This window comes from Erythranthe guttata, chromosome 4 (assembly GCF_056151865.1).
Source record: "Erythranthe guttata isolate IM_541 chromosome 4, IM_541, whole genome shotgun sequence".
NCBI lineage: Eukaryota > Viridiplantae > Streptophyta > Magnoliopsida > Lamiales > Phrymaceae > Erythranthe > Erythranthe guttata.
Window position 1 is genome coordinate 9,715,185 of NC_142536.1, and position 26,235 is coordinate 9,741,419.

Consider the following 26,235-nt stretch of genomic DNA (forward strand, 5'->3'; position numbering starts at 1 on the left):
CACAATTTTTATATTTAAAATATTCTACAAATTGTTCGTTTATGCTATTGTATTTAATTAGTTCTACAAAATACATGTGTTTTTTTGTTTGTTTTATTTTATTTACAATAATAAATTGAACTATTTGACAGCATCCCTACGTATCTTGTTATATTTAATATATTTTACAAGATACCTATGTATGTTGTTATAAGGCATTTTATTCTACAAGATGCCGAAAATGTTGTATTGTATATCTTACAAAGAAAATATTTACAAGATGCTTGATCATGTTGTAGTATGTAATGTTTCACAACACGCAAAACCTGCACCTTGTAATATATGATATGTTGAGGCTAACGACAATATACATTCAAAGAATGTTGTAAAATATATAATACCACAACATGCTTTTATAGCACGTTGTTAATTTGAAGTTGTTAAAAATCACTTTTCTTGTATTGGGTTAGCTATTCATCATCACTATTGAGTTATGTTGGACAGACTGTTGCAACAGTTCCCTCGGTTCTACGCATCGATGTAGGACCACTGAATGCTACAAAGTAGTGGTTTGGTCGTCTTTGTTGTTCTCATCCTCATCACTGTCCTGTTTATCACTCCAAACAGTGGTGAGTGACATCCTATTTTTCTTCAATGTGTTCGCACATTCCGCCTGAATATGTCCAAAACCCCCACACTCTCGACATTGTATTCTCCTAGACTTTGCATCATCAGAATAACCATTATTAGAAAACTTGTAAATTTTTTTAGGGTTAACAGATTTACCTGATTGAGAGGAACTTACTCGATTTTCAAATTTTTGACGCAGCCTTTCCAGGTTATTTGACATAATTGCTAAGGATTCTTCAACATCAATGTCATACTCGTAAAATGTTTGGCCTTGTGAGATGCCATGGGAAGCTTCATTCTGGAAGGCCGCATTCTTCACCTTTTTCTTTTCTCGAATATTTGCTCTAAAATTAATTTCTTGGGGTTTGCAGTTTACCCATGAGTTCATCCAGCTTTAGCGTATTGATATCCGTCAGTTCTTCGATTGTTGCAACTCTGTATGCGAATCTTTCTGGTAATGAACGTAACGCCTTTCTTACCAACTTTGTTTCCGAGTATTGTTCACCTAGTGCATAAGATTCATTTGAAATATCACACAGTTTAGCGTGAAAAGCAGCAACCGTCTCGTCCTCCTCCCTATGAAGACTCTCAAATCTTGTAGCTACCATCTACAGCTTAGATGTTTTAACAGTTAATGTGCCTTCATACGTCACTTGTAGGATCTCCCATGCCCTTTTTGCTGATTCACACGATGATATCAATTTGAATTGATTGTCACCAACGCCACTGAAATTGAGTTTATCGCCCTTGAGTTGTAACTGACAAGTAATATCTCATCATTAGTCCATGCTTCTTTTGGTTTTACCGTCTGCATACTATCTGTTCCTTTAGCCATGGGCGGGATCCAACCAATCACGATAGCACTACAGGCTCGTTCATCAACGGACTTGATCAATATCTTCATCTTCGATTTCCAGTAAGAGTAATTTGACCCATCCAAGAGAGGTGGCCGTTCTGTAGACGCTGATTCACGATGAAGCATATCTGCACGTAACAAAATAAATTAATTAATTAATTCGTAAAATCTCACTAAGTATATCTAGTGACATGCTCTTGATGCCAATTGTTAGAATTTTTTTCGTGCAAATATTAATTATTTGTGTCAGATTCAGTTTTTCGTTACTGTTGCGTGAAGTGTTGCAACAGTTCGTGAAACAGTTTGTAAAAACATAAATAAACGAGACACAAATTTAATTTGGTTTGGATACAATTGTACCCTACATCCACGAGGATCTGCAAAAAAAACGAATATTCATTATTTTAGTTTTACAAGCACGATATTAGGACTTAAACAATAAATTAAAGACTCCCTCTTTATATTGACAACGTTGTTGTGCAATACTCAAAACTAGTGGCTCCGATTATGCCAGCCTCCTCTCCGCTCGGTTGAACTCCCTTCAACGCTGAATCTCTTCAGTCGGCGGATCGATCTCCTCCCGAGATCTGTTTAAGCCCATCTTCTGAAGAACCGATCTTTTTATATAGAACAAGCAAACTTGTGATAATCCTTGGATCTTGGTGTCTTCACCACAAAGCATTGAAGCTGATATGTTTTCTATGAAAATCACGTATCACGATGGAGCAATAAAAACGAGAGGAAAAAAATATTTTCTCATAAATCTTCTCTCGATAAAAAAAAGCACGCCAAATTTTACGACCTAATATTTTTTTTTATACTTGTTATATGAGTTTCCTGCATAAACAATAAAAAACCTATTAGATCACAATTCACGTAAGAAAAGGTATTGTATATCTTTTAAAAGACAACTCATTCCTTATCACATTTAGTTCCCATAAAAGACAAACTACCAATTAATGATAATAATTAAAGAAGAAATTATCCTTGAATTCCCTTTTATAAAAGAAGACCCAATCAATGACAACACCTTAAACAAAATCATAAAAAAAAAACACATGGTAGTAGGTCTTGCTGCCCAAGACTCATTGTGAGATTGGAATTTTAATTCCATTCAATGTCTCACAAGATTTTTGTTTTAGAATTAATTAGAATCCAATTCAGATTATAACAATACTTATAAGTTCGAGTAAAACTAGAGACAATTTAAAGATTAATGATTACAATAAAGAAATTGAACTTTATGATTTTGATGTTCTCCTACTAACTTTATCGATTCTCACTTCCCTCTAGTGGAAAAACGAGAAATCTTATTTCATTAATGGGTTTTCAGTTGTAATAACAATAATGTAGTCCCAGTTAAACTAACCAACTACATTAGCCTAGAAGCTAGATCATATCAATCACATCTCTATGTGATCCTGAAGTTATTCCCCTCACATTTGACTATGACCCCTGTAACATGACGAACATCATCGTCTTTATTTGTCAAGTCTACCCTACTAATGTGAGATGTTAATGGGTCGATTCCTACTAAGTCCCAGTTAAACTAGCCAACTTAGTAGGATCACCCTTTAACATAATCTACATCTTACGATGTCAATTAGTTTATAGCTTGCCCCACTAATAGCATTCCTTGCTAACACGGCTTGTTGAACTACACTAGGGGTTTTTCACAAACTAATTCTTGGTAGAAGGAAAGGAGAAATAACAACAAATTGGTTATCATTTATAGTCTAATATGGTTCTCAAGGAACGGGAACGAGAGGATTTAGACAATCGTATTGGTGTCATCAGAATTCTTGGAATGAGAATGGATTGGATGGTATTCCTACATCTATATTCTCTAAAGAGTTTGACCTAAATGTACTAGGGAACATCAATCCTAACGCAACTAATCTATATATTATATAAAAAGAGAATCTATAGCCTCAATGAATGACATGTGTCAAATGCTTATGTCATTTTATCAGATCGCTTAGTAGGCACTTCAATTTCTTATGTGTATTTTTCAATTGCTTAATTGTACTATTACATTTGCTATATACTTCAATTTATTTATATTTAATCTCATACACATATGTACACATGTAGATATATAAAAATGGAATCATCGATGTAATATAATACATATATACACGAATGTCTATATACTTAAATATCTAATTTTTTTATTTTTTATATAAACAAATATCGGAACAAATTTATTATTTTGGTTTGTTTTATGTATTTTATTAAATTTTTTAATATAAATTGTTATATTGATATTTTTTAAATCTTTAATCTATACTGCTTACAAAAGTATGAATAGATAGGAAATTTCTTCCCTTTTTTGTATGGACAAAATTACCCTACAAAATACTCTCTAGACATAGGATTATAAGGGTAATTAAGTTATTTACTAATATATCCTCTAATAATAATAAGCGATAATGAATAATTTGGTTCATTAGTTGAATTCATAGAAAAAGAATTAATCAAATTCTTTATTGACATTAAATCCTATTAATATGTTTATTTCTAACATGACAAAAACGGTTATCGGAAAAAAAAAAAATTGATTACTCACAGGTCTTGAAGGTTCGAGAAAATACTAAGACTTCGTATCTAAATTTAATTATTAATTATTAATTATTAATTAGGGGCCTTTGGCAATAAACCCTTTCCGCTAAGAAATAAAACTACACTCAACCTTAAATTCATTCTTTGCAATACTCTATTACTTTTTTTATACCAAAAATACCCCTCACTCATATAAATTAACATTTATCGTTATTTCTACTGCATATAGTATTTTCGGATTTTTATTATTATATTTTATTTCTTTATTACATTTTTTTTAATAATCATAAAAAATATAGGTTTTTTTCCTCTTTCCCGATAAGTTTACTACGTCGAATATGACTATATTCCCGATAAGTTTACCACGTCAAATGTGACTATAGTCGAATGTGACTATATTTTCCCAAATCAACTATCATTGAATATGACTATCGTATTAGTGGCTCCGATGTGACTATATGTAAGTATATTGGCCACAATCAACTGTCTGTATTTCTTCAGTAACAGTGATTCCAATGTGACTATACTCATAATTTAAACGAAAACATAGAGAAATTTAGTCTTATCGCATTTGATCAGGGGGTCTCACTAATTCAAATTGAATTTCGGATTATGAAAACAGTCTTTAAAATCAATTTGATGTAGTTCAAAATATTTCCATTTGAGGGATATTGCATATTTCCCCTATTAATTAATCACTAAAAGTGATAAAAAAAATCGAGGGCAGTTACATAATCAACTCATATGCAATAATGATAATAGGTAACTTCATAGGATTGATGCATTTAGAATTCAACAAAACAAATAGTCCAACAATCTCAATGCAGTTCTTAGAATTAAATTGTATATTGACATACTCGGCTATAAAACTTGTACTCTTTTACTTTACGAAAAATAAATTAAATGTAAGAATCTCAAGGGTCTTAGGTAATGGTTTGAGCTTTGAGGGCCTTCCAAATTCAATCTATATAATTTAGTCTTTATGTATGTATTCTTGAATTTTTTTTAAGTTCCATATTGTAATTGTCGGGTTCATCGATCTTCCAAATATATATTAAAGTCTTCATATATGACTAGAATGCACATATCATGTACGAAGCAAATGAGGAACAAGAAGATCGAAGAAGAAACGGAGATAAGAGAAAGTATATATGAAGTGCCCATTGATACATCAATGAAATTGCACAGGAGGGTTGGTGGGTACACGCTGGAGAAGGGGAGCGGATCGAGACAATGGAGATAAATAATGCATTTTATTTCTCAATATTGTTTCTTATTAGTTTATATAAACTATGTTTGAATTGTTTTAATAATATGATATACATTTACGATTTACAGTTTAACTTTGTAAAATATCTAATTATTTTCATTCAATTTAACGATATTGTTAATTGTTTACATATAAACTTTTATGCTAATAAAAAAGAGAAAAACCAAATTAACTATGAAACTTAGAGGTCTGAACAAATGGTGAATATTGACACCCAAATTAATCACTAACATGGTGGATACGTTTTCAGTAGTATAGGGGGTTGAATGCATGTAATGGCTATAGTAAAAGGGTAGAAATTGTATTTTATCGTAATATTTTTAGTTATCATAATAGTTCAACATAGTACTCAACATTCTGAAACTCGTTGAACTATTCAAAATTGTATTCAACATTCAATATTCAGTGCTCAATTTTGTCAAACACAACCTAAGACGGAATGCCTTAGAGTCCAAACACACAACAGGAGTACTCTTGTCTTGTTTGATCAAACAATGACATAACTATTTTTTGACGTGATGTTTAGCGGAAAAAATAATAATAATAGCAAGACACGTGCAACGCACGTGCACCTGCCTAGTATCTAAAAAAAACCAATGTATATATATGTGTACATATGTCTTTTGAAATATATTATATTAGTAATAAATTAGAATTATTTATGCTTATTCATTAGAATAGATCAATCCAAATTCAATCCAAATTCAGATCAATTTAAGTATATTTAAATACAGAATAGTAATATACATATATTATGCTTTTTAAATATTCGGATTTCAAATTTTGTATATTTTGATTTTTCTAAATTTTCATTTTCCAAAATCTTCTTCAAATTTACATAATTGATTTTGATTGGTTAAAATTTTAATATGATTTTTCATAATTCATCGGATTTTTCTACCATTTGCATAACTACCATATATATATTATCCTATCCAAAATTGACTAATCGACTAAACATAATTTCGATAATTATTCTTATTGTGTTTGACTTTTATATTAACATTTGATATTATTTATATGATTGTTTGTTAATACAATTTATTACTATTACAAATAAAAGGCAAAAAGAATGACATTACCGTGTTTGACTACAATCTTCTGGCAATTACTATTAATGAGGAATTTAGTTCAGACTCTAATAAATGTAAAATAACATTAAAATGTTAACTCATGATCTTGCGGATTTGATTTGAAGATTTTCCACTGATTTTATACCATTATTTTGGCGATTTGGTCTAATAAATTATTACATAGTAATGATTTCTTTAACATATGTTATTAAATTATTTAGTGTTTGAAAATGAAGTATAAATAATCTCAACCACAACTCATTCATCTCATAATTCATCTATACATTTTCTTATAATCACACCAAACAACGGTTTTCACCCTATTTTTTCTATTTTTCTGTTTTGTATTGTATTGTTTTTTATTTATTTTTTTCACGTGTTTGTTTGTACTGTGTTTTAATGTATTATTTTCTTTGGGATCCGTTAAAATGTTGTATGCGTTAAGACAACAAAAGCTCAGATTTTTTTCGGTTTTTTAGATCTATGGATAGTACACTTGCGTCATACGCGACGACATCGACAAGAGAGAAGTCATGCGATGTTGTGTAGCATGGAACGACATGATTCATGTTTAGTAAATGGATGAATATTTAGTGGATGCACGGGGATATTTTTCTAGATTGAAATTTTTTTGAGGTGAGCTTTTGTGTTTCTATCCATTAATTATCTTTGCAATGATCATTAAGTTGCTTCTTATAAAAAGTCATTTGATGTTGATGATGTTGAACATGTAATAGAAAAAAGGTAATTCATGTATTAATTGATTTGTAATAGGGATCCTCTTTTGTTTATTGAATCCATTTGAATAAATTTACTGCATTATTTTGTGTTTTATATTTTTATTTTTTATGAAACGAATTATATGATACATGTAATTTCATTATTTTCTTTTTGTTCAACGAATGATAATTATTATGACTTAACTTTTTTTCGGATTAGGTGGTTCACTTAGTTGTCAAACAAATTTTAATTATTTCCAATTTAACTTGGTACATATTTATTAACCGCCATGATGAATTATTTCCAAATAAATTCAAATCATATCAAATCATATAATTATATAATCAATGATTTCGAAATTCTAGATTGCCACTCATTTTAAAATTCAAAATTTAAAATTTTAAAATATTTCAAAAATTACGTTAATGGTCCATGCAGATATTTCCCACAACAATGTAATTTCAACACTCGATTCAACTACTTCATATTATCATACGTGGATTGTCTTTCCTCCACATTTTTTAATGTTTTAAATCGTGTATTTTTTTTCCACTGTAACTTTTTTGTCATTTCATAGTATAGTTGTTCTTGATATATTCTTCAATTGAATTTCATTGTGAATTTGTTCTTCTTGATATTCTTTTATGGTGCATTTGGATGGAGGGATTTGGGGGAGGGATTTCAAATCCATAATAACAAATCCCTCGGACTTGTTTGGATTGAGGGATTTGGAGATGGATTTCAAATCCCCACCCCTCCTTTTTAGTTGATTTTGGAGCAATAGTGATGGATTTCAAATGACTCCAAAATTGGAGTCATTTAAAATCCATTCCCCAAATCAAATCCCTCCCCAAATCCTTCCATCCAAATGGACCCTAATAGTACTTTGCACCCCCAAAACACAATAAATTATTCACAATGCACCATGAATTGAATAATAAAGGCAATTTCACTTTTTTTTGTTTCTTATTTTCCGGAATACAAAATAACAATAAAATGTTATTTTCTTCAACCTCCAACCTAATTTTGAGCGCACAAAGTGCGGAAAAATAAAAATCACACCAAATTATTGAAAACAATTATATTTTCTTACAAAAAAAAAAAAAACTCTTATCACTAAATTATTCGATGATAGATCTTTTATTGCAACTAGTGGAAATATTAAGTAATTTTTTTTGGAATAAATATGATTTTAAGATAACTTGATAACGAAACAGCTGAATGATTTTTTTTCGTAATATATTTTTTTGTGATAAAAAATATACTTTTTAAATATGTTGATGAGATGTATTTTTATTCTTGCACTTTATAATTTCAAAATAATTGATGAATAAAAACATTTGACATTTGTCATCGAAAAAAATACCATTAAAATATTAAATTACCTTTATTAGCTTTAAAAATTCATTTTGGGTGCATTATGCATGATTTATTGTGTTTCGAGGTGCAAAGTAATATTATTTTTTTTCGAGGATGCAAAGTGCCAAAATGGTATGTTTCAAGGGTGCAAAGTGGGATTAAGCCGAATCTTTTTACATAAACAATCATTAAAACTTCAAAATATTATTTTAATTTCCTGCATGGGAATCATTTTAATTTAAAGATCGGAAAATATTAAGGATGCACATGCACATACTAATTGAATTCAAAAAAAAAAAACGAGTTATGACAAAGTTCAAATTTGATTATGCGTATTAAGTATTAACCTGCCCAGCACTAATAAGAGACAACAATGCCCATGATGTCTGCACCAAATTTGATCTGTTACTTTCAAGGTTAGTGTACACCTAGGGCTGGGACTGGGTTGGGTCGGTCGATTACCAGCCTAAAAACCGACCCATCCGTCAAACCATTTTTGCTCAAATTTGAAAACCGTTGCTGACCCAACCTTTGTGGTTCGGTTGATAGTTGGCAACCGAATATTTGGTTCCGAAATGGGTCGGTTAGTGGTTTATACCCGCAACTTAGTTCACTTAAAAACAATCAATTTTGGAGTAAAATATCCACATTCTGCGTAATGCAACAGTGCGATCATCATTTATCAGTTCAAAATAATTAAATAACAATTTAACGAAAAAATATAATTAGAAAATTCAAAGTAATTTCAAACATGCACAAGAGATTTAGTGGAGTTTTGTGAGCTTTTTGTTTAAGCTTGGGCATAAAGAAACTGGTGGAAGGTTTAGGTCAATTTTTTTTCCTTTGTTGATTGTTTTTAAAATTTAAAATACTAATATTTTGATAATTTCAATAACCACTTGAGAAAACACAGCCTTTATTTTATATTTTTAGTAAAATTTTAATAATATAGTTGGATGACCGATAATTATCGGTCAACCAACTTTTGATAATATTATAAACCATCAACCGACCCATTATAGATGGTTTGGGTGAAATTTTCGACCCGATCCAATGGGTTGGTTAAAAATTGATTGTCCGCCTAAAAATATGGTCGGTAATGGGTCGGTTGGTGGATAAAAACCAACCCAGTCCCAGCCCTATGTACACCTACACCAGCAGGTTAGGTATTAAAAAAATATAATATTAATTAAAATCTAATGATGGATAAAAAAAATTATTGTCATATCTAGGCCAACATAATATATTACAAAATTAATAAAATTAATCAATGTGTGCATGAATTATAGGAAATATATGGAGAGAGAGAGAGAGTAAGAATACTCTTCTTATTAATTATTTCTCCACTAATTCTTTCTCAATATTTAATACTCCTCCTTCCCATTTTAATTGTTGTTTTAGCCTAATTCACACATATTAAGAAAACTAATAATTAAAATGTGCATTGATTTTAGAAAAATCATAATAAAATGACTAAAAAACCACTTTCATAAATATTTTACCATTAATTATCATAAGAGTAGTGAGGAGTGAGGACATAATTGTGAAAAACATAATAAATACTTCTTGAAATCCTAAAGTGATAATTAGTTTGAAATAAAAAAATTCTCTAGAAAGACAAATAAAATAGGAAGGATGGAGTATTTAACTCTTCCCAATAATGTATTTTTTAAGATGAGGCGATCAATAAATACTACTAACCTTGTTCGAGTTTGAAAGATAACTCTCGCCCCATCCACCATCGGGCAATTGTTTCGACAGCAAAAAATCACAAGCTTTTCGTAAGGTAGGAGAATTATCGTAAGTTTTGCCATTAGATACTAATCCCTCTACAGCAAACCATGTCCCATAGGTATAACACACACCCCAAAAACCATACCTACACAAAAATATGAAATGATTTATTTTATGTTTCAGACAAATTAAATAGTACATAAATATAATTTAAATTATTAAAAAAAAATGAAGATATATATATATGTACCAAGAACCATCAGACTCTTGATTGTTTTCTATGAACTTTATTCCTGTTTCGATGCACCTTACTATTTCTTTTCGCCGATGGGTATATAGCTTCTTGAAAAGTGACAAGGCTTGGATTGCTGATGACGTGCATTCCACATGACTAGTTGAAATTATAGAAAAAAAAAGTTATATATATATTTCGATCATTTTATCATTTATCGAGATTGGTAAACATATGCCGCACGAATCTGAAAAAAAAAACCGATGAGACAAAGTGTTCATGTTACATGTATTAATAATATTAGCTGATAAATCTTAATTAGACAATGGACTTACTCTCGCTCAATGACGGTATCTTCCATAAATTCCGCAGGGTTGAACTTCTAAGAATGATAAAACATTATTTTCGAAAAGTAAATTTCAACGGATTAATTTTGAGACATAAAAAAATATCCATGCAGTCTGAATAGTTATTAATACATGTTTACCTCAACCCAACGTGGCGATCGTTTAGGTTCCCATGCAGGAAAACCACCATTAGAACTCTGTGTCAATGTTTGAAAAAGTTACAAGAGTTAATCGGTATTTAATTTAAACAAATTGGGTAGCTAGTTAAGAAAGACTATCTTAAGAAATTAATCTTGTCACATTTCGTTAATAATATTCAACTAGATCTACCTGGTAGGACAAGATGAGATTTACAGCATCATATAAGCGTTCTGTTTCGATTTTTTCTCCCACGAGTTGTTGCGGCATTTGGGAGAATAAAAGTGCAACCTGAAAATATAAGGCCAAAAATTAAAATTTAATTTAATTTGTAGCACAAGAATTAATGGTTGTTGTTATATTAATATATAACCTACTTTGAGTCCCTCAGCTGTGCAGTCTGAGACTTGCCAGCCATGATCTTGTGTTGAAAATGTCCAACCACCTTTGGATATATGCCGATACATTTTACGGAAATCTCCCGATGGGTTATCGCAAACCTAGTAAAGTTTATCTTAATTCTGAGGCTACCTCAAAAATGATATTATTTACCATTTAATTAATTTTTTTTTCTTTTAATTTCTTCATATATATATGAAATTAAACCTGTGAGGCTTTTACGAAGCTATGTGATTTCCTCAGGGTTGGCCCATACTCTTCCGAAAGATTAGCCGATAAGATTGCTTGAATAGAAAAGGCAGCTTCCCACATTTGACAACCAAAAGTCTATGCAAAATATAACCAAAAAATAGGAAACATATGTAACAAAACTAGATAATTAAAGCCTCCACAAGTGTAACAGAATTGATATCACACACACACATATATTGATATATATGTACACACACCTGCATTTTCATGCCATCTTCAGCTACCCATAGATAATCTGGTAAACGAGCAAGATGTCGCTTGTAAGCTTCGGAATTAGGATCCTCCACCCAGCAAGCAACTAGACTGACCATCTAATTTAATTAATTAAGAAAAAAAACATTATATTATATATATTGAGGGCTATGTAGCTGGTATATACTTAATAAAACTCCCCTTCATGGAAAATTAACTTTCCTCCATGGGAAATTAGATGCCACGGTACCTGATTATTTATACTGGGTGGATTTGAAACACAGATCTACACATAATCACACACACTCATATGTATGTGTGTTTCGTGGATAGTTATTTAATAAAAAAATCTACGATTCGAATTCACCCGAGTGTAAATATATAATCAGGTGTGGCATCTAACTCCCCTGCATGCATGCATGCACTACTCTTGTCTTTATTTATTTTTTCTAACATAATTAAACGTTACCTTTGCAATACAGGCACTCCCAAAGTATCTGCTATTCATGTCCTCATAATGAACATGTTCAATGGCAGTTCGTAAAGCCTTGTCTCTTAATTTAGAAAATGGCCATCTTTTAAGCAATGGCTCAGTCAAATGATGAAGGAATCCCCACAGCATATCTTGTATCAAAGGGTGTGGATAATATAGATCTTCCTAATAAAACATCATGTATTAATTCAATAAAAAAATTTCTTCCCAAAAATGGCGTTTATGTAATTGTTTCTATATATGAGATGTAAGATCAGTAATTAACCTTTGCAAAAGTGTTTCTTGCTCTATTCCAATTTATTTCTTCGTATGGCTCGTTGTAAATCTCTTGTCTTAAGGATCGGATCAATCCCGTAATAGGTCCAACGAACCTCTTCCCGTATAAATACGACATCGGCATATACAACAATCGAGCATAGGACAACATTTTACCTGCACAAGGATTAAATAACCTTAGAAAAGTTTGGCCTTAAACTAAGGAATCAATTAAAACTAGATATTTTCAAAATAATTATACTAAACCTAGATGAATAGGGAAGAATTTCGGGAGCAACCAAAACTCCGGGGGCATCGGATTGCAGCCATCCCATTCATACACGCCCAACACCTTAATTAAAACACGGGCAAACGGACTAATATGATATATGATAATAATTAAACATAACATATATATTTATACATATACAAATGTATATATATATCAATACCGGATCATCTCACAGTGAGCCAAAGTTTTCCCCACGATGGTGTGCCGACGGCACCACCGTGGTCGAGTATCCATTTCCGGCCTCTGTCGACTGCCATGTCAGCACCATCTTCAAGGCCTTCACCTAGAAGCCTTAATGCGACGTAATTTAGGGCAGAACCAAACATTGTGCTGTGGCCCTCTATATGCATTCCCCACCCTCCATCTTTATTCTGTGCCACAAGCAATTTTTAATAATCAAAACTTGTAATTCATTAAATGAAAATCACTAGTACTTTATCATTGTGAAAAAATATATATATATTTGAGAAATAAAACCAAGTGGCAAGTGTACGTAACCTGGTGATTATATATGTATCTTTTGATCTCCTTCTGATGCTCTGGTGATAGAATAACATTTATTGATCCACTGATATACAAGCCCATCACCTGCAGTTTAATTTGTTGCATTAATCAAAATTTTGTAATGCTAGTTATTTGTTTTAAAAACTCCCGATGATTCATACAGAGTTTTTTTAGCAATTCCAAATAACACAGGATTTTGAATTCATTCCTAGTTATTACAATGAACTATATATGCTCCGATTACTGTTAATTTTGTAAGATTAGATCTCGACCCTGAACTTGGGACATTTTAATGCATTCAACGCTGCTAACCAACCATTGAGAACATTAACCTGTGAAAACATTTCCAACAATTATTTTATATATTGGTAAGACATAATGCAAATGATAATATATATAAGTATTTAAATAATGTTAAATTAAATGTTAAATGCAACATTCATTATTATTAAATAATATTAAATAAATTATTAACAAATTTAATATAATAAAGTTTGAAAAATATAAAAAATTGCCGTTCAATACCCTAAACATCTATCATTAATTATATAATATTAATAAACTCTACTATTGAAAAATATAAAAGTTAAGATACACAATTAAATATAAACAAATGCATGACTTAATACAACGTAACTCACTTAGGTTATTAAATAGATAGTGTGACAAATCCGAATGAAAAAATAAAATAAGATGTCTATTTAGAAAAAAATAGATTATAACTCATATATTTTAATTTGTTTTCTTACTTTAAAATAAAACTAAACTCAAAATACTAAATTGTGATTTTTCTTTTAATATTTAGTTTAATCAAATAGTAAGATTTGAATTGATTAATTTCAAATTCTTTCAGTTAGTCAACTTTAATCAAAGATTTGAATCAATTAAGCTTAATAATTGACAACATATTAATTGAAGTAACTATTTATAATTAAAGTCTAATATCTTTTAATTCAATTTTATCATAAAAAGTAATGAATTTAATTCCTAACATACGTGATATGTCTAATTGGGTCAACCCAATGTGCATACAATTTCTTTACTTAATGGGCCACGAGCCCAATATTTAAGACCACTACCACCGAGGCCCAATCACCTTCAAGTAAGGATTGAACCCGACAATCTCAACTAAGATATAAATAATGATTTAATTCATTTATTAAAGGGAGACCCTATTATCTCAACAATACGACAATTCATATTCTCTCAACTATTTCTACAATCCGCATGTCTGACTTGAGCGTCGGAGGAGTTTCCGCCGGATCAACCCCGACCTAGTTCACGTGTTCTACGATCCCAGGTATCTCGAGATCATCAAGCTCGTAAGCCAGTGATCCATTCTGCTCTTACAGCTCATCTTACTTCAACTTTCTAAGGTGAACTAAACTCTAGTATCATCAATACGTAAGAATCAAATAGTAAGATTTGAATCGATTGAACTCATGTCCGTTCAATTTGTAAATATTTTTCAAAGATTTTAATAGATTAAGTTCAACCATTGACAAGAACGTATTAATCGAGCTAACTATTTATAATTAAAGTCTAATATCCTTTTAATTCAATTTTAACAAAAAATAAAAATAAATTTAATTCGTAAAAATCGTAAGAATCAAATCGTAAATTGTAAGATTTAATCTGCCATAATATTTGAATAGATAAATCTTACGATTTTTACAAATTAAATTTTATTATTTTTTTATGATAAAATTCAATAAAAAAATACTAAACTTTAACTATACATAGTTATTTCAATTAATACGCTATTGTAAATTGTTGAGTTTAACCGAATGGTTTAAGGGTGTCACAAGTTCGAATGCCACATGAACGATTTTTGAACGGGTGATTTAATAATTTTTACGAATAGTACAAAATAAATTTTGCATAAAATGTATTATTTATGTTTTTAAATATTAATTATTAAATATTTATAATAAGGGTGTTTTGGACAATACACAAATCATTAAAAAATCAATATTATTGTTGGGACACGTAGCGCGATTTGAAAGGCGTATCTCATGTGAGTTGTGTTGCTGGAATATCACGTAGAAGGTCCCACTTATTTTAATATTGCAAGAAATAACTTTTGAAATAATGACCACACATATAATTATAACATATTAATTAGGTAAGATAATATATTAAATATATTTTTGATTGATTATTTATAGAAACATACCAAAGGGGGGAGGAAAAACAAAGGACCAGCGGATTCAGAAGGCCAGTGTCCATCGTGAGCCTGAATGGTTGAGTAGTAACCAATAGCCCGTCGAAGTGTAGTTGTCATTGTTTCCTCTGTTATTTCCACCACTTCATTCACTTTTATGGCCAATGGAATTTCACCACGTGGATTTTCCTTTCTTAGCTGCAATATTTTTCATCAGACAATCTTTCAAAAGCATTACATGGCCTTATTTCATATAATTAAAAAAAAAAAAAATAAAAAAAAAATAAAGGCAGTACTCAACAAAAATCGATAATTCGATGACGACCAACTTCAAGTTTATACAATAAGCTCTACAATTCCATAAAAGGTTAACACAATAAGCTCTCTTTATTTAAACTTTTATCTTTCATGCACATAACTTCAAATTCATATTTGTTTGTTAACCTATCTAACAAAGCTTTAATTCTCTCTATATAAGCTCTTCTTTAGTACTACTTGAAATGTATAGTTGGTTATTTCAAAAAAGAAAAATAAATGGAAATGTTAGTTCTTTGAGCGCTTTATATTGTTTTCTAATATCTCTTACTAATCTATGTCTACCTAAACCTTCCCTTGAAATTAAACTACTTGAAATGTCATATTTATTTGCTGAGATCTCTCACTAAACTCTTTATATCTAAGGTCTCCTTTAACATAAATTGGAAATTTTATCTTTTCAAAATTACATGTTAGATATTTTTTCTATTGGGAAAAATTACGATCACCCCCTCGAGGTAGGATCAAATTACCATAAAATCCCTTATGTGTTTAGGTAATTACAACCACCCTTTAACTATGTATTGTCTTACGCGTTCACTCTTACGATGTCAAATTTACCTATTGAAGGAGGGGTTTTTTCGTAAGACAATGAGTAATTACCCAAACAGGAAGGATTTTTTCATAATTTAATCTTACCTCAAAGAGGTGGCCGTAATTTGCCCTTTCTATTATAACAATGTTGGGCAAATTACAGTCACCCCTGAGGTAAGGTTAAATTATAAAAAAACCCTTCTTATTTGCATAATTACAACCACCCCTCAACTATGCATTGTCTTACGAAAAAACCTTTTCAGTTGGTAAATTTAGAGGTGTTCATTCGGCAAAATCGTACCAAAAATTATGTACTCCAAATTTTCATACCGTTTATCGTACGGTTCGGTAAATAACCGAATTATCGAAATTTTATTAAAAATATTTATAATTTTGTTTTTTTTTTAATTTTTTTAATTAATTTTAGTTTAAATAGAAATATTAAATAAAAAAAACTGAATATAGAACCGAATTACCGGTTCGGTAATTGGCATGTACCGAATTTTCGTTCGGTTCGGTTCGGTCTGTTTACTGACCGGATGAGCACCCCTATGTAAATTTAACAACATAAGGGTGAACGTGCAAGTAAATGCATAGTTGAGAGGTGACAATAATTACGCAAACAAGAGGTTTTTTTTTAGTAATTGACCTTACCTCAGGGGTGACCGTAATTAACCCTATGTTTGTAATAAGTTGGTTTTTGCATTATAATTGGCATGTTTGAAAGTCGAATGTTTTTGTGAAAATATTTTTCCAAATCTACTATATTATCAATTCTATAGTAATACAGATTACAGGAAAAGAAAAGAAAATACACTAAAAAGAAGTATATTAGTCGTTGCAATATAGAACATATTTAATACTAAACTTTAGAGTTATTGCAAAATAATTCAGCAGATTTAATCAATAGAGTTCAAATTTTACATTTATTATCCCAATATTCATATGTACATACTTTTTGTTGTAAATAGTATGGAATGTGTGGTTTCCTAACATAACCACTTGATGGTTTTCAACTTCCCACTAGTTTATTAACTTCCCATATCTATATATGGTGTTAGTGGCGATGTAACTTCTACGTAACTTCCACATGTAACTCCTTTGTAACTTTCCGGTGGCTACCACCTATATAAATGAGAAACACTCCCTACCCACGTATCCCACAATTTTCTCTCTACGGATTGTTGTTCCTTGCATTCTCTCTTTCTCTTATTGTCTTGTTATTTACATTCTTATGAATTTCCACAAACACAAACCAAAGAGCTAGATAAATAGGCCATTTTACAACACGTTATCAGCACGAAATGCTCGTTGTTATTGTGGAAAGACAATTGTTTATGGGGCGAGGATACTTGAAGAATTCGAGGTGCTCGTGGAAAGGTAATTGTTCGTGGGACAAGGTTACTTGCAGAACTTGTGACCCAGGTTTATATGTGAAACGGTAATCTCGAAAAAATATATTATATTCTTCGTAATATTTGGATTTAAGTGTTTCAAATAAACTTTAATCTCCTTGAAATTTTGATTTCGTAAGAGATGCATGATAGATCTATTTAATGGCATGAAATATATGAATAAACTTTATGTTCAAGTCATTACTTCATTTATGCCGTGGATGATTTGAAAATATGGCCTGGTTGGTAGTCCTTATTCTGTGAATAGTATGATTAAAATGCCTTCATATTTCATATAATAATTGCTCTGAGCATGTGAAAGGATTTCTTGTTATCGGGCAAGAGTATCGGATGTTCAAGTATGAAATATTGTCATGAATTTTGCCGTCTCACTCATGCTATACGACTCTATGTATTTTGCTATATGTGATGATTCAATGTTTGAGATTCAAAGTGATGAAATCTGGTATATATTCGTTTGTCTCATGCTCTTAACGTATTATCACTTGTGCCCGGTGTGATTGTATGAATTTTACATTATGGATATGTTTAGGTAATTGGTAATTAACTATCTCAGTCATTTCAAATTAGTTCGTGGAATTTGTATGAGATATATATACATGATAATTATGATTTATATCATGACAAGTTATACGGTTTTGGTTATCTTTTATACTATATTAGAGCATGCTATATGTCTTTAATGTTTGGCAAATTTACATTGTCTTGATTGCATAAAGACTTTGGTCAATCTCTAATTCAGAATTCTTGATTGACGTATAGTTTATTTGTCATATGTAATTTTATGACATAAATATGGTAAGCAATATTTCGTTTGTCGTTATGGTTTATCGTATGAAATCCATGAGTTTGTATGAACATGTGGTGTATGAATTATTAGACCGGAAGTTCTAATATGTGCAAAATATTCATGAAATTGTTTATGGAGGTTACATCCCCATAAAACAATAATACTCCTTATTCTATTTGATTTGAGATGAAACACATGAGCAAACTCGAGTTTACCCAACTTAATGTATTTGGTGAAAGTTTTGTTGGTTGGAGAATGGATGTTAAGATCCATAAGCTTAGTGAGCAATTGAGAATGGTTTTTTTCGAGTATAATTTATTAGGTAAAACCCAGAAGGCTGAGACTATGTTTCTGATTACGAGATAATTAGATGAAGTCCTTCGTTTGGACTATTCATCAAACAAGGGTACCCATAAAGAATGGGATAACCTCACTAGTCGTCTTGATTACCAAAAGACAATACGCTTGCCTGAAGCAATGAGCAAATGTTCATAAACGATTTATATATGGACTTTAAAATCCGAATAGAGCTCAAAATCAGAACATAAATATATGTTTTATATATAGTGGATCTAAGAATTGGTCGCGCACCTGAAGTGCGAGGAACGTTGGGGCTGGAGATGCAAATAATAATGCACCAGCATAGACTGAGTTGGTAGAGGCAAATATTTTCTATGTATAGCCCGTCACTCAGCCTCCATACTTGGGCACATCTGACCAAATAACCCTTGCTGGGATATGATTGAACTGTTGATTTCATGCATTATGTTTATTTTATTACTCGGGTTTATTATTTTTTATTTTCAACCATCTTACTTCATATTCTCATGTTATGAACCATATTCGTATTTTGATTATGTTTAGTTCATGCTCTGGATCATATATTTATGTCATTATGTGTTCTAAGTTAATTATTATGTTATTCAGTGGTGTTTGCTTGATGAATTTATTTAGTACCTGAAGTACTGAAAATATGTGATTAGAATATATAACGCTCTAGACATGACATGTGGGGATAAATGTCTGGCAGATAGTGCGACTACACATACTATCCTTAGAGATAAGTCGTATTTTTATTAATTTCATGTCTAGTAGTAGCAAAGACCTCTTTGATAACTAAATGAGGCCGATGTAGTTTTGATAGATGGTTATGGTAATGTCCACATTATGTTATCACATGGCACAACTTTTGCCATTAAAGTAGTTATTTTTCCTCCACGTTCCAGTAGAACGTTATTAAACTTTACAGATATTTGAGCTAATGGTTATTATGTTGAAATCATTGAAGCCAAGAAATCGAATATATGTGCATCATCTCTAACATGTACGACCAGAAGCGTGCATTGGGAAAATTAGAGGAATTTTTCGACACGGTTATGTAGAACCACAATTTGAATGCCAGAAGCATAAATTGTCGATTGCTTGTAATTTGATTATATGTCAGCATATGCACATACATGAAATGATTCAATATTTTTTGGAAGAAATCCAAGAAGATATATGTGAAATATGTATCACCATCTATAACTTAAATTTAGAACCTTAGACAGGCGATCTCTTATCCGCTCAAATTGCGGACTGTCACTTTGATGAGATTGTCTTCCCGCCGTTAGGGGGAGGAAAGAACGTCTACACTAACGTTCCTGAAGAACGGCGTGAAGTCGTGTGAGACGACCCCACGTGTCTCATCAAGATCTCTTACAGAGAATTGATATATAGATTAATAGATCATCCACACTAACGTTCCTGAAGAACGGCGTGAAGTCGTGTGGGACGCCTACTAAATCTGCAAATAATGTCAACACTAATGTTCCTGAAGAACAGCGTGAAGTCGTGTATGGCGAATAATGCCAGACTCATTCTATGGTTTGAAAAAGTGACGAGATCTCAAATAAGCCTGCAAGGATAGATGTCCTAGAAGGACAATGACGGGTAGGCCATCAATCCATGCTAACAAGTCTTGCATCCCTTACTAGGAGAGGGGGAGCGCAATGGGACCAAAGGATTCTCACCCCCGGAAGTGGATGAATGTCCAACAATCGAATCCGGTTAGCACTAGTACAAATGGGATCCCACCTGATCCATCTCATAAACTAATTCCGGACTATGGATTCGTCCTGTAGACGAAGTCGGGGGACGCCTCGACATTAATATCCATTCCCGTGAATAGAAAAAACTCGGTTAGTTATTCATGCATGAATGAGATGTGGTATTGGGATGAAATGATCATCGATGATAAACTTCTCTACACAGTAGCTACTGAACTTTTTATCGAGTGATGATATAAAACCTCGATCAATTGATAAGCGTAAACAAATGGATGATGGCCGAAATGAAAACAAAAATCAATCCAAGCTGAATTTGATTCCTTGATAAAATGAAGAGTGTAGAGACCAGTAGTTCCTACAACTCCTTGAATTTCACCCATGGGATATAAGTGAGTACTCACAAAGAAAAGAAATGAGATTGGGAGCCAAAAAGCTCATCTCATACCTCAAACGAGATTGGGAGCCAAAAAGCTCATCTCATACCTCAAACGAGATTGGGAGCCAGAAGATTCATCTCGATAGCTCAAATGAGATTGGAAACCAGAAGATTCATCTCATAGCTTAAACGAGATTGGGAGCCAGGAGACTCATCTCATAGTTCAAGGAATGAAATGAGATTGTGAACCAGAAGATTCATCTCATAGCTCAAATGAGATTGGGAACTAGAAGATTCATCTGATAGCTTAAACGAGATTGGGAGTCAGGAGACTCATCTCATAGCTCAATCAATGAAATGAGATTGAGAACCAGAAGATTCATCTCATAGCTCAAATGAGATTGGGAACCAGAAGATTCATCTCATAGCTCAAGCGAGATTGGGAGCCAGGCTCATCTCATAACTCAATTAATGAAATGAGATTGGGAACCAGAAGATTCATCTCATAAATTAAACAAGATTGGGAGCCAGAAGACTTATCTCATAGCTCGGCGAGATTGGGAGCCAGAAGACTCATCTTATTGTACAATGATTTAAGAGCAAATGAGATTGGGAGCTCGAAGACTCATCTCATAGTTCAAGGATTTCCTCAGCAACCCGAGATTGATTTTAAAGAGGTATACTCTTTCATGGTGAATGTTATTAAATTCATGGTCACAAAGTATCTTACGGGGATCTAGATACAAATATTTATATGAAAGTCCCTAAAGGACTATGTTTCCCCGAAACAATTAGTTCCAGACCACGGAACATAAACTTAGTTGGGCTGAGACGTTTATTTAAATTGAGGCTTGAAATATTCCGGAAGAATATGATAATATCCTAAGTGAGTAATTGCTCCGGAAGAGAATATGTGAACAATAATTGATTTTGATTGTTCCCATTACTACAATTTATGTTTAAGGACATGAACTTGATTTGGACTCCTGAAGAAATCAAGTAAGAGAAACTCAATTGTTGAAAATTTGAGTTCAAGATCAAAAATCTAAATGAGACTAATTTGTTGTCTCTGCCAACTTAAAATTATCATGTCAATTATATTTATGTCCATCAATCGAATTACATCGAGAAGATGTTATGGATAAGGAGAAATTATCGAGTAACACCTATGGGAGCTGGAAAGTGGAAAAGGTCCAATTATTCATTCCGTCCCATGGAGCAGGACGAGGAAGTGTTAGCACCAGAATTGCCATATGTAAATGCAATATATGCATTATTATGCTTAACTCCATGTACTCGATATGATTTATCTTTTTCGGTAAATTTATTAGATAGACTTATCTCAACTTACCGACACGCCCTATGCATCAATGAATGAGGCGAAACTTGTGGTTTATATTGGCATTGACTAGAAGTCATATCCACAAAAGGCTCGTTCCCAATCCATGGTTAAGTATTGGGAAAATAGCTATGTCTTGGGGTTCTATGAAATGTACCTCGGTTGTCACTAGATCAAATCATGCATGATGTTTGTTTCACAAGATAGTGAGTGAATGCACTTGGCCTGAAGCCATGATTAAGCATGTTTGAGATTTTTGTGAATTGGCTACCACAAAAGATCCTAAGAGATTGTATTTAACTGCATTGAGCAAATGAAGACGAGCTTCATTAAATATGACAACTCCAAGAACATAGTTATGAGGTTTTCTTCAATCAACAATAGTAAGAGCTCAAACAATAATGATTCAGTAGATCATGAAACATGATAACTACGCTGACTTATTCACTAAGTTTTCGCCTAAAGTCACTTTGGAAAAGTATGTTAAGGATGCTGACTTGCGTAGATTATACAAGCTCGCTCCCTTGTAGACATCAGGGGGAGTTAACTTGAGGGGGAGTACCCTGTAGGTACTCAGTATCCAGAAGATACCCGAGTGCCCTGTTGTACTCTTTTTCCTTCGTGCGAGGTTTATTTTTCCCACAGGGTTTTAGTTACTCGACAAGGTTTTAATGAGGCAACATTTGTTGATTGAAAAGATTGTGCGTTGTACTCTTTTCCCTAATCGAGATTGTTTTTTTTCCCAATGGGTTTTATGACTTGGAAGGTTTTAACGAGGCAACACAAAAAGCACAATAGTGGTTTGATAGGAACCCAAGGGGGAGTGTTGTAAATAGTATGGAATGTGTGGTTTCCTAACATAACCACTTGATGGTTTTCAACTTCCCACTAGTTTATTAACTTCCCATATCTATATATGGTGTTAGTGGCGATGTAACTTCTACGTAACTTCCACATGTAACTCCTTTGTAACTTTCCGGTGGCTACCACCTATATAAATGAGAAACACTCCCTCCCCACGTATCCCACAATTTTCTCTCTACGGATTGTTGTTCCTTGCATTCTCTCTTTCTCTTATTGTCTTGTTATTTACATTCTTATGAATTTCCACAAACACAAACCAAAGAGCTAGATAAATAGGCCATTTTACAACACTTTTATTTATTTTACTTATTATTAGAATAAAAATAGGGCAAATTTCGAAAAAATTCCTGGACTTAGGCTAAATCACAAAAGACTCCCCCACCTATCAGTAATTATCTATAATTGCCCCCGATGTTTGTAACCGTCTGACACTGACCCCATTTTTTCACGAATTTTTTTTTATTCCATGGAATATTTTCTGAAATATGTCAATTCTACCATTGGAGACGACATTGTTTAATGCTACATTTTGAAAACAAAAACTACCCTAAAAGGAGTAATGACAATACTAAAAAGTTGTGATTGTGTTATTTAGAATAAAGATTCCATGTAAAGGCCCCCATCATGGAATTTTTTTACTTTACAAAAGTAGCATAGAAATGTCACGCCTGCATTTGTTAGAGAATATTCCCTCGAATAAAAAAGAATTCGTAAAATATTACACCTTAAGAGAGTCGGTGTAAGACGGAAATAAACGTCCGGGGAATTTTAGTAATTACGGATGGGTGTGAGTATTTTTCGTAATTTAGCATAAGTTCAGGGTGGTTTTCATAATTACCCATAAATATATGCATATGCGTTCTGTACGAGTGGAGTTGCTAGGAATACATATTAGAAAAGGAAATGTATTTGTATTTTATCGCGTGTGTGTGTGTAAGAGAGAGAGAGAGAACCTGCATCCGCATTAGGAGGTCAGCACTTTGTTTGAATCGGAATCTGTTCTTATTGAAGTTTTGCCGCATTATTTCAACTTGGGCTCGCTCCTCCGCCGTCCCAGCTTCGGCGTCGAACTCCCAGTGCTGCCTGCCTACGTGGCCGTTGGTGGTCGTCAGCCATTGCCCCTCCCCATCACCAATCTTTAGCTTCCACATTTTTATTTCCTGCGTGCATCATTAATTAATTGTATTGCAAGTCAAAATTGAGCTCAAAATTTGATGAAGCAAATGATTTGACTCTGAAGAAATGATGCATCAAAACGTGGAGCATGAGAATAAAGTAAGCAAGAGAAGATGTATACCGGGACTGAAGATATCTGTTGATTTCAGAAGAAAGTGTGTATCCGTTTGTTTTTGTTTTCGGAACTTATTTATAATATTAAAGCATGAGAAAAAGATTATCACAACTTATATGTTGTTTAACTGCTTATAAGCTATTCAAAAGTGTTGGTATTTTTATTAATAGATCTTAAAATTTTAAAACATAAGCCGCTAGAGTGGATTATATATAAGATATGGGGTCATAAGCAATAAGCCCCTTGTATAGCTAAGAAATGGTTCTTAAACATTTCTTTGTGATAATCCCTTAGAAATTTTATTCGCAATACTACCCTTGTGTTAATTAGTCAATTCCTAAAAATCTGCTGCGAGATAAAAAAAAAATTGTTTTTTTTTTTTATTTTTTATTTTTTTATTTTTTATTATTTTTGGACTTTATTTAGCATTTTTTTATTTTTTATTTTTTAATAAAAATATTTTTTTAAATAAAAAAATGATTTTTTTTCTCGACATGTTTACTATGCCGAATATGACTATAGTTGAATATGACTATATTCTAATATGACTATATGTGACTATATCACCGGTAGTCATATTCTTACTTTATATTGCAGTTTTTTACATTTTCAACTTAAAAATTTCGATTATATAGTGTAGTACAATCATGTTTATCAAATTATATAGAACAAACGAAGATTACCTATTATTTACGAAAACAATCCAATCAACATCCACATAAAAATCACAATTTGAATCTTGTTATTACAAGTCAACTTGAAACGAGAATATATAACATATTCGAATATGACTACATACATATTCAACTATAGTCATATTCGAATATTGCTGCTCAAATTTGAAATTGTATGTTTAGATCTGAAGAAAAAAAAAAGAGAGAGAGAAATCGAACCAGACAAAAGAATTTACAAAACTTAAATATAACTATATATGTTACCACATACGACTACGTATGTATATGACTACAAAACTGATTCTAGCCATTTGGCTTGCAAGTTGCTCTATTTTCACTAGTACATTATATTTCATAGCCATCGCCACCATTTATTCCGAAGTTTCCTCATCGGATATCCAATAATGCTCAAACTACACCCTCTCAACAAATAAAGGCCTAATTAACAATAATTGGAATATCAAAATCAAACACAAATGACCCGAACAAATTTTAAATTGAACATCGCTCAAAGTGAAGAGTAAAAAAGGAAAAAAATATCACCAAATTGTTTGACGATTAATATCCGGAGATAGGAGACACCAAATTCAATCTTGTGGGTATAGAATATATAAATATATGCTCGGAATACTTTGTCCAAATTTTGGCCACATCCAACGGTTCAATTGCACGAAAAATGTGTCCAATCTAGCTGCCCCGAATTATTCAGTAACAAAAACCAGCAGCGGTTGTTTTAAGATATGATATGTAGTTAGAGAAGTCCGATCTCGATCTCCACTATTCAGAACGTATATTGATGTGTTAAAAAGTCTATATAAAAATATTAACCCGATCCGACAATTAGATCATCCAATATGGCCTCCGCACGAAAACTGCTACGTCTCAAAAAACTGATTTGTCTCCTCTTTTTCCGTCTACTCTTCGAAAGGAGAATCGGAAGCCCGCGTCGGTGCCGTGTGCAGCTGAGTGGTCTCCATCGGTGAGTGATGGTGTACAGATCTGTAAAAAAAAGAGATAACTCGAGAGAGATAACGAACAAGAGAGAGAAATTTATGTGAAGACGAAATAGGCAACAACGATGGTGGGCAGTGGCGGCGGCGGCGGCGGAGGAAGGTCGGATTTTCCTGAGATAGTTGAG

General features: G+C 32.2%; 1 protein-coding gene across 2 annotated transcripts; it reads right to left on the reverse strand.

The window, feature by feature from the left end:
- Nucleotides 1–212: 212 nt before the first annotated feature.
- LOC148771102 (lupeol synthase-like) lies at nucleotides 213–24,539 on the reverse strand. Of its 2 annotated transcripts, XM_088816829.1 has the most exons (18): nucleotides 24,430–24,539; nucleotides 24,086–24,292; nucleotides 15,464–15,649; nucleotides 13,282–13,371; nucleotides 12,957–13,154; nucleotides 12,759–12,843; nucleotides 12,502–12,668; nucleotides 12,213–12,401; nucleotides 11,749–11,862; nucleotides 11,507–11,626; nucleotides 11,278–11,400; nucleotides 11,093–11,191; nucleotides 10,903–10,959; nucleotides 10,751–10,797; nucleotides 10,434–10,574; nucleotides 10,151–10,328; nucleotides 785–2,302; nucleotides 213–700 (listed from the first exon to the last, which is right to left on the reverse strand). In XM_088816829.1, the coding sequence occupies exons 2-17, from the start codon at nucleotides 24,281–24,283 to the stop codon at nucleotides 2,261–2,263; spliced, it is 2,034 nt and encodes a 677-aa protein (XP_088672955.1). In that variant the 5' UTR covers nucleotides 24,284–24,292; nucleotides 24,430–24,539; the 3' UTR covers nucleotides 213–700; nucleotides 785–2,260. The 2 variants fall into 2 exon arrangements, with proteins under 2 accessions (XP_088672955.1, XP_088672954.1); XM_088816828.1 differs by lacking the exons at nucleotides 213–700; nucleotides 785–2,302 and adding an exon at nucleotides 8,700–8,877.
- Nucleotides 24,540–26,235: the final 1,696 nt, after the last annotated feature.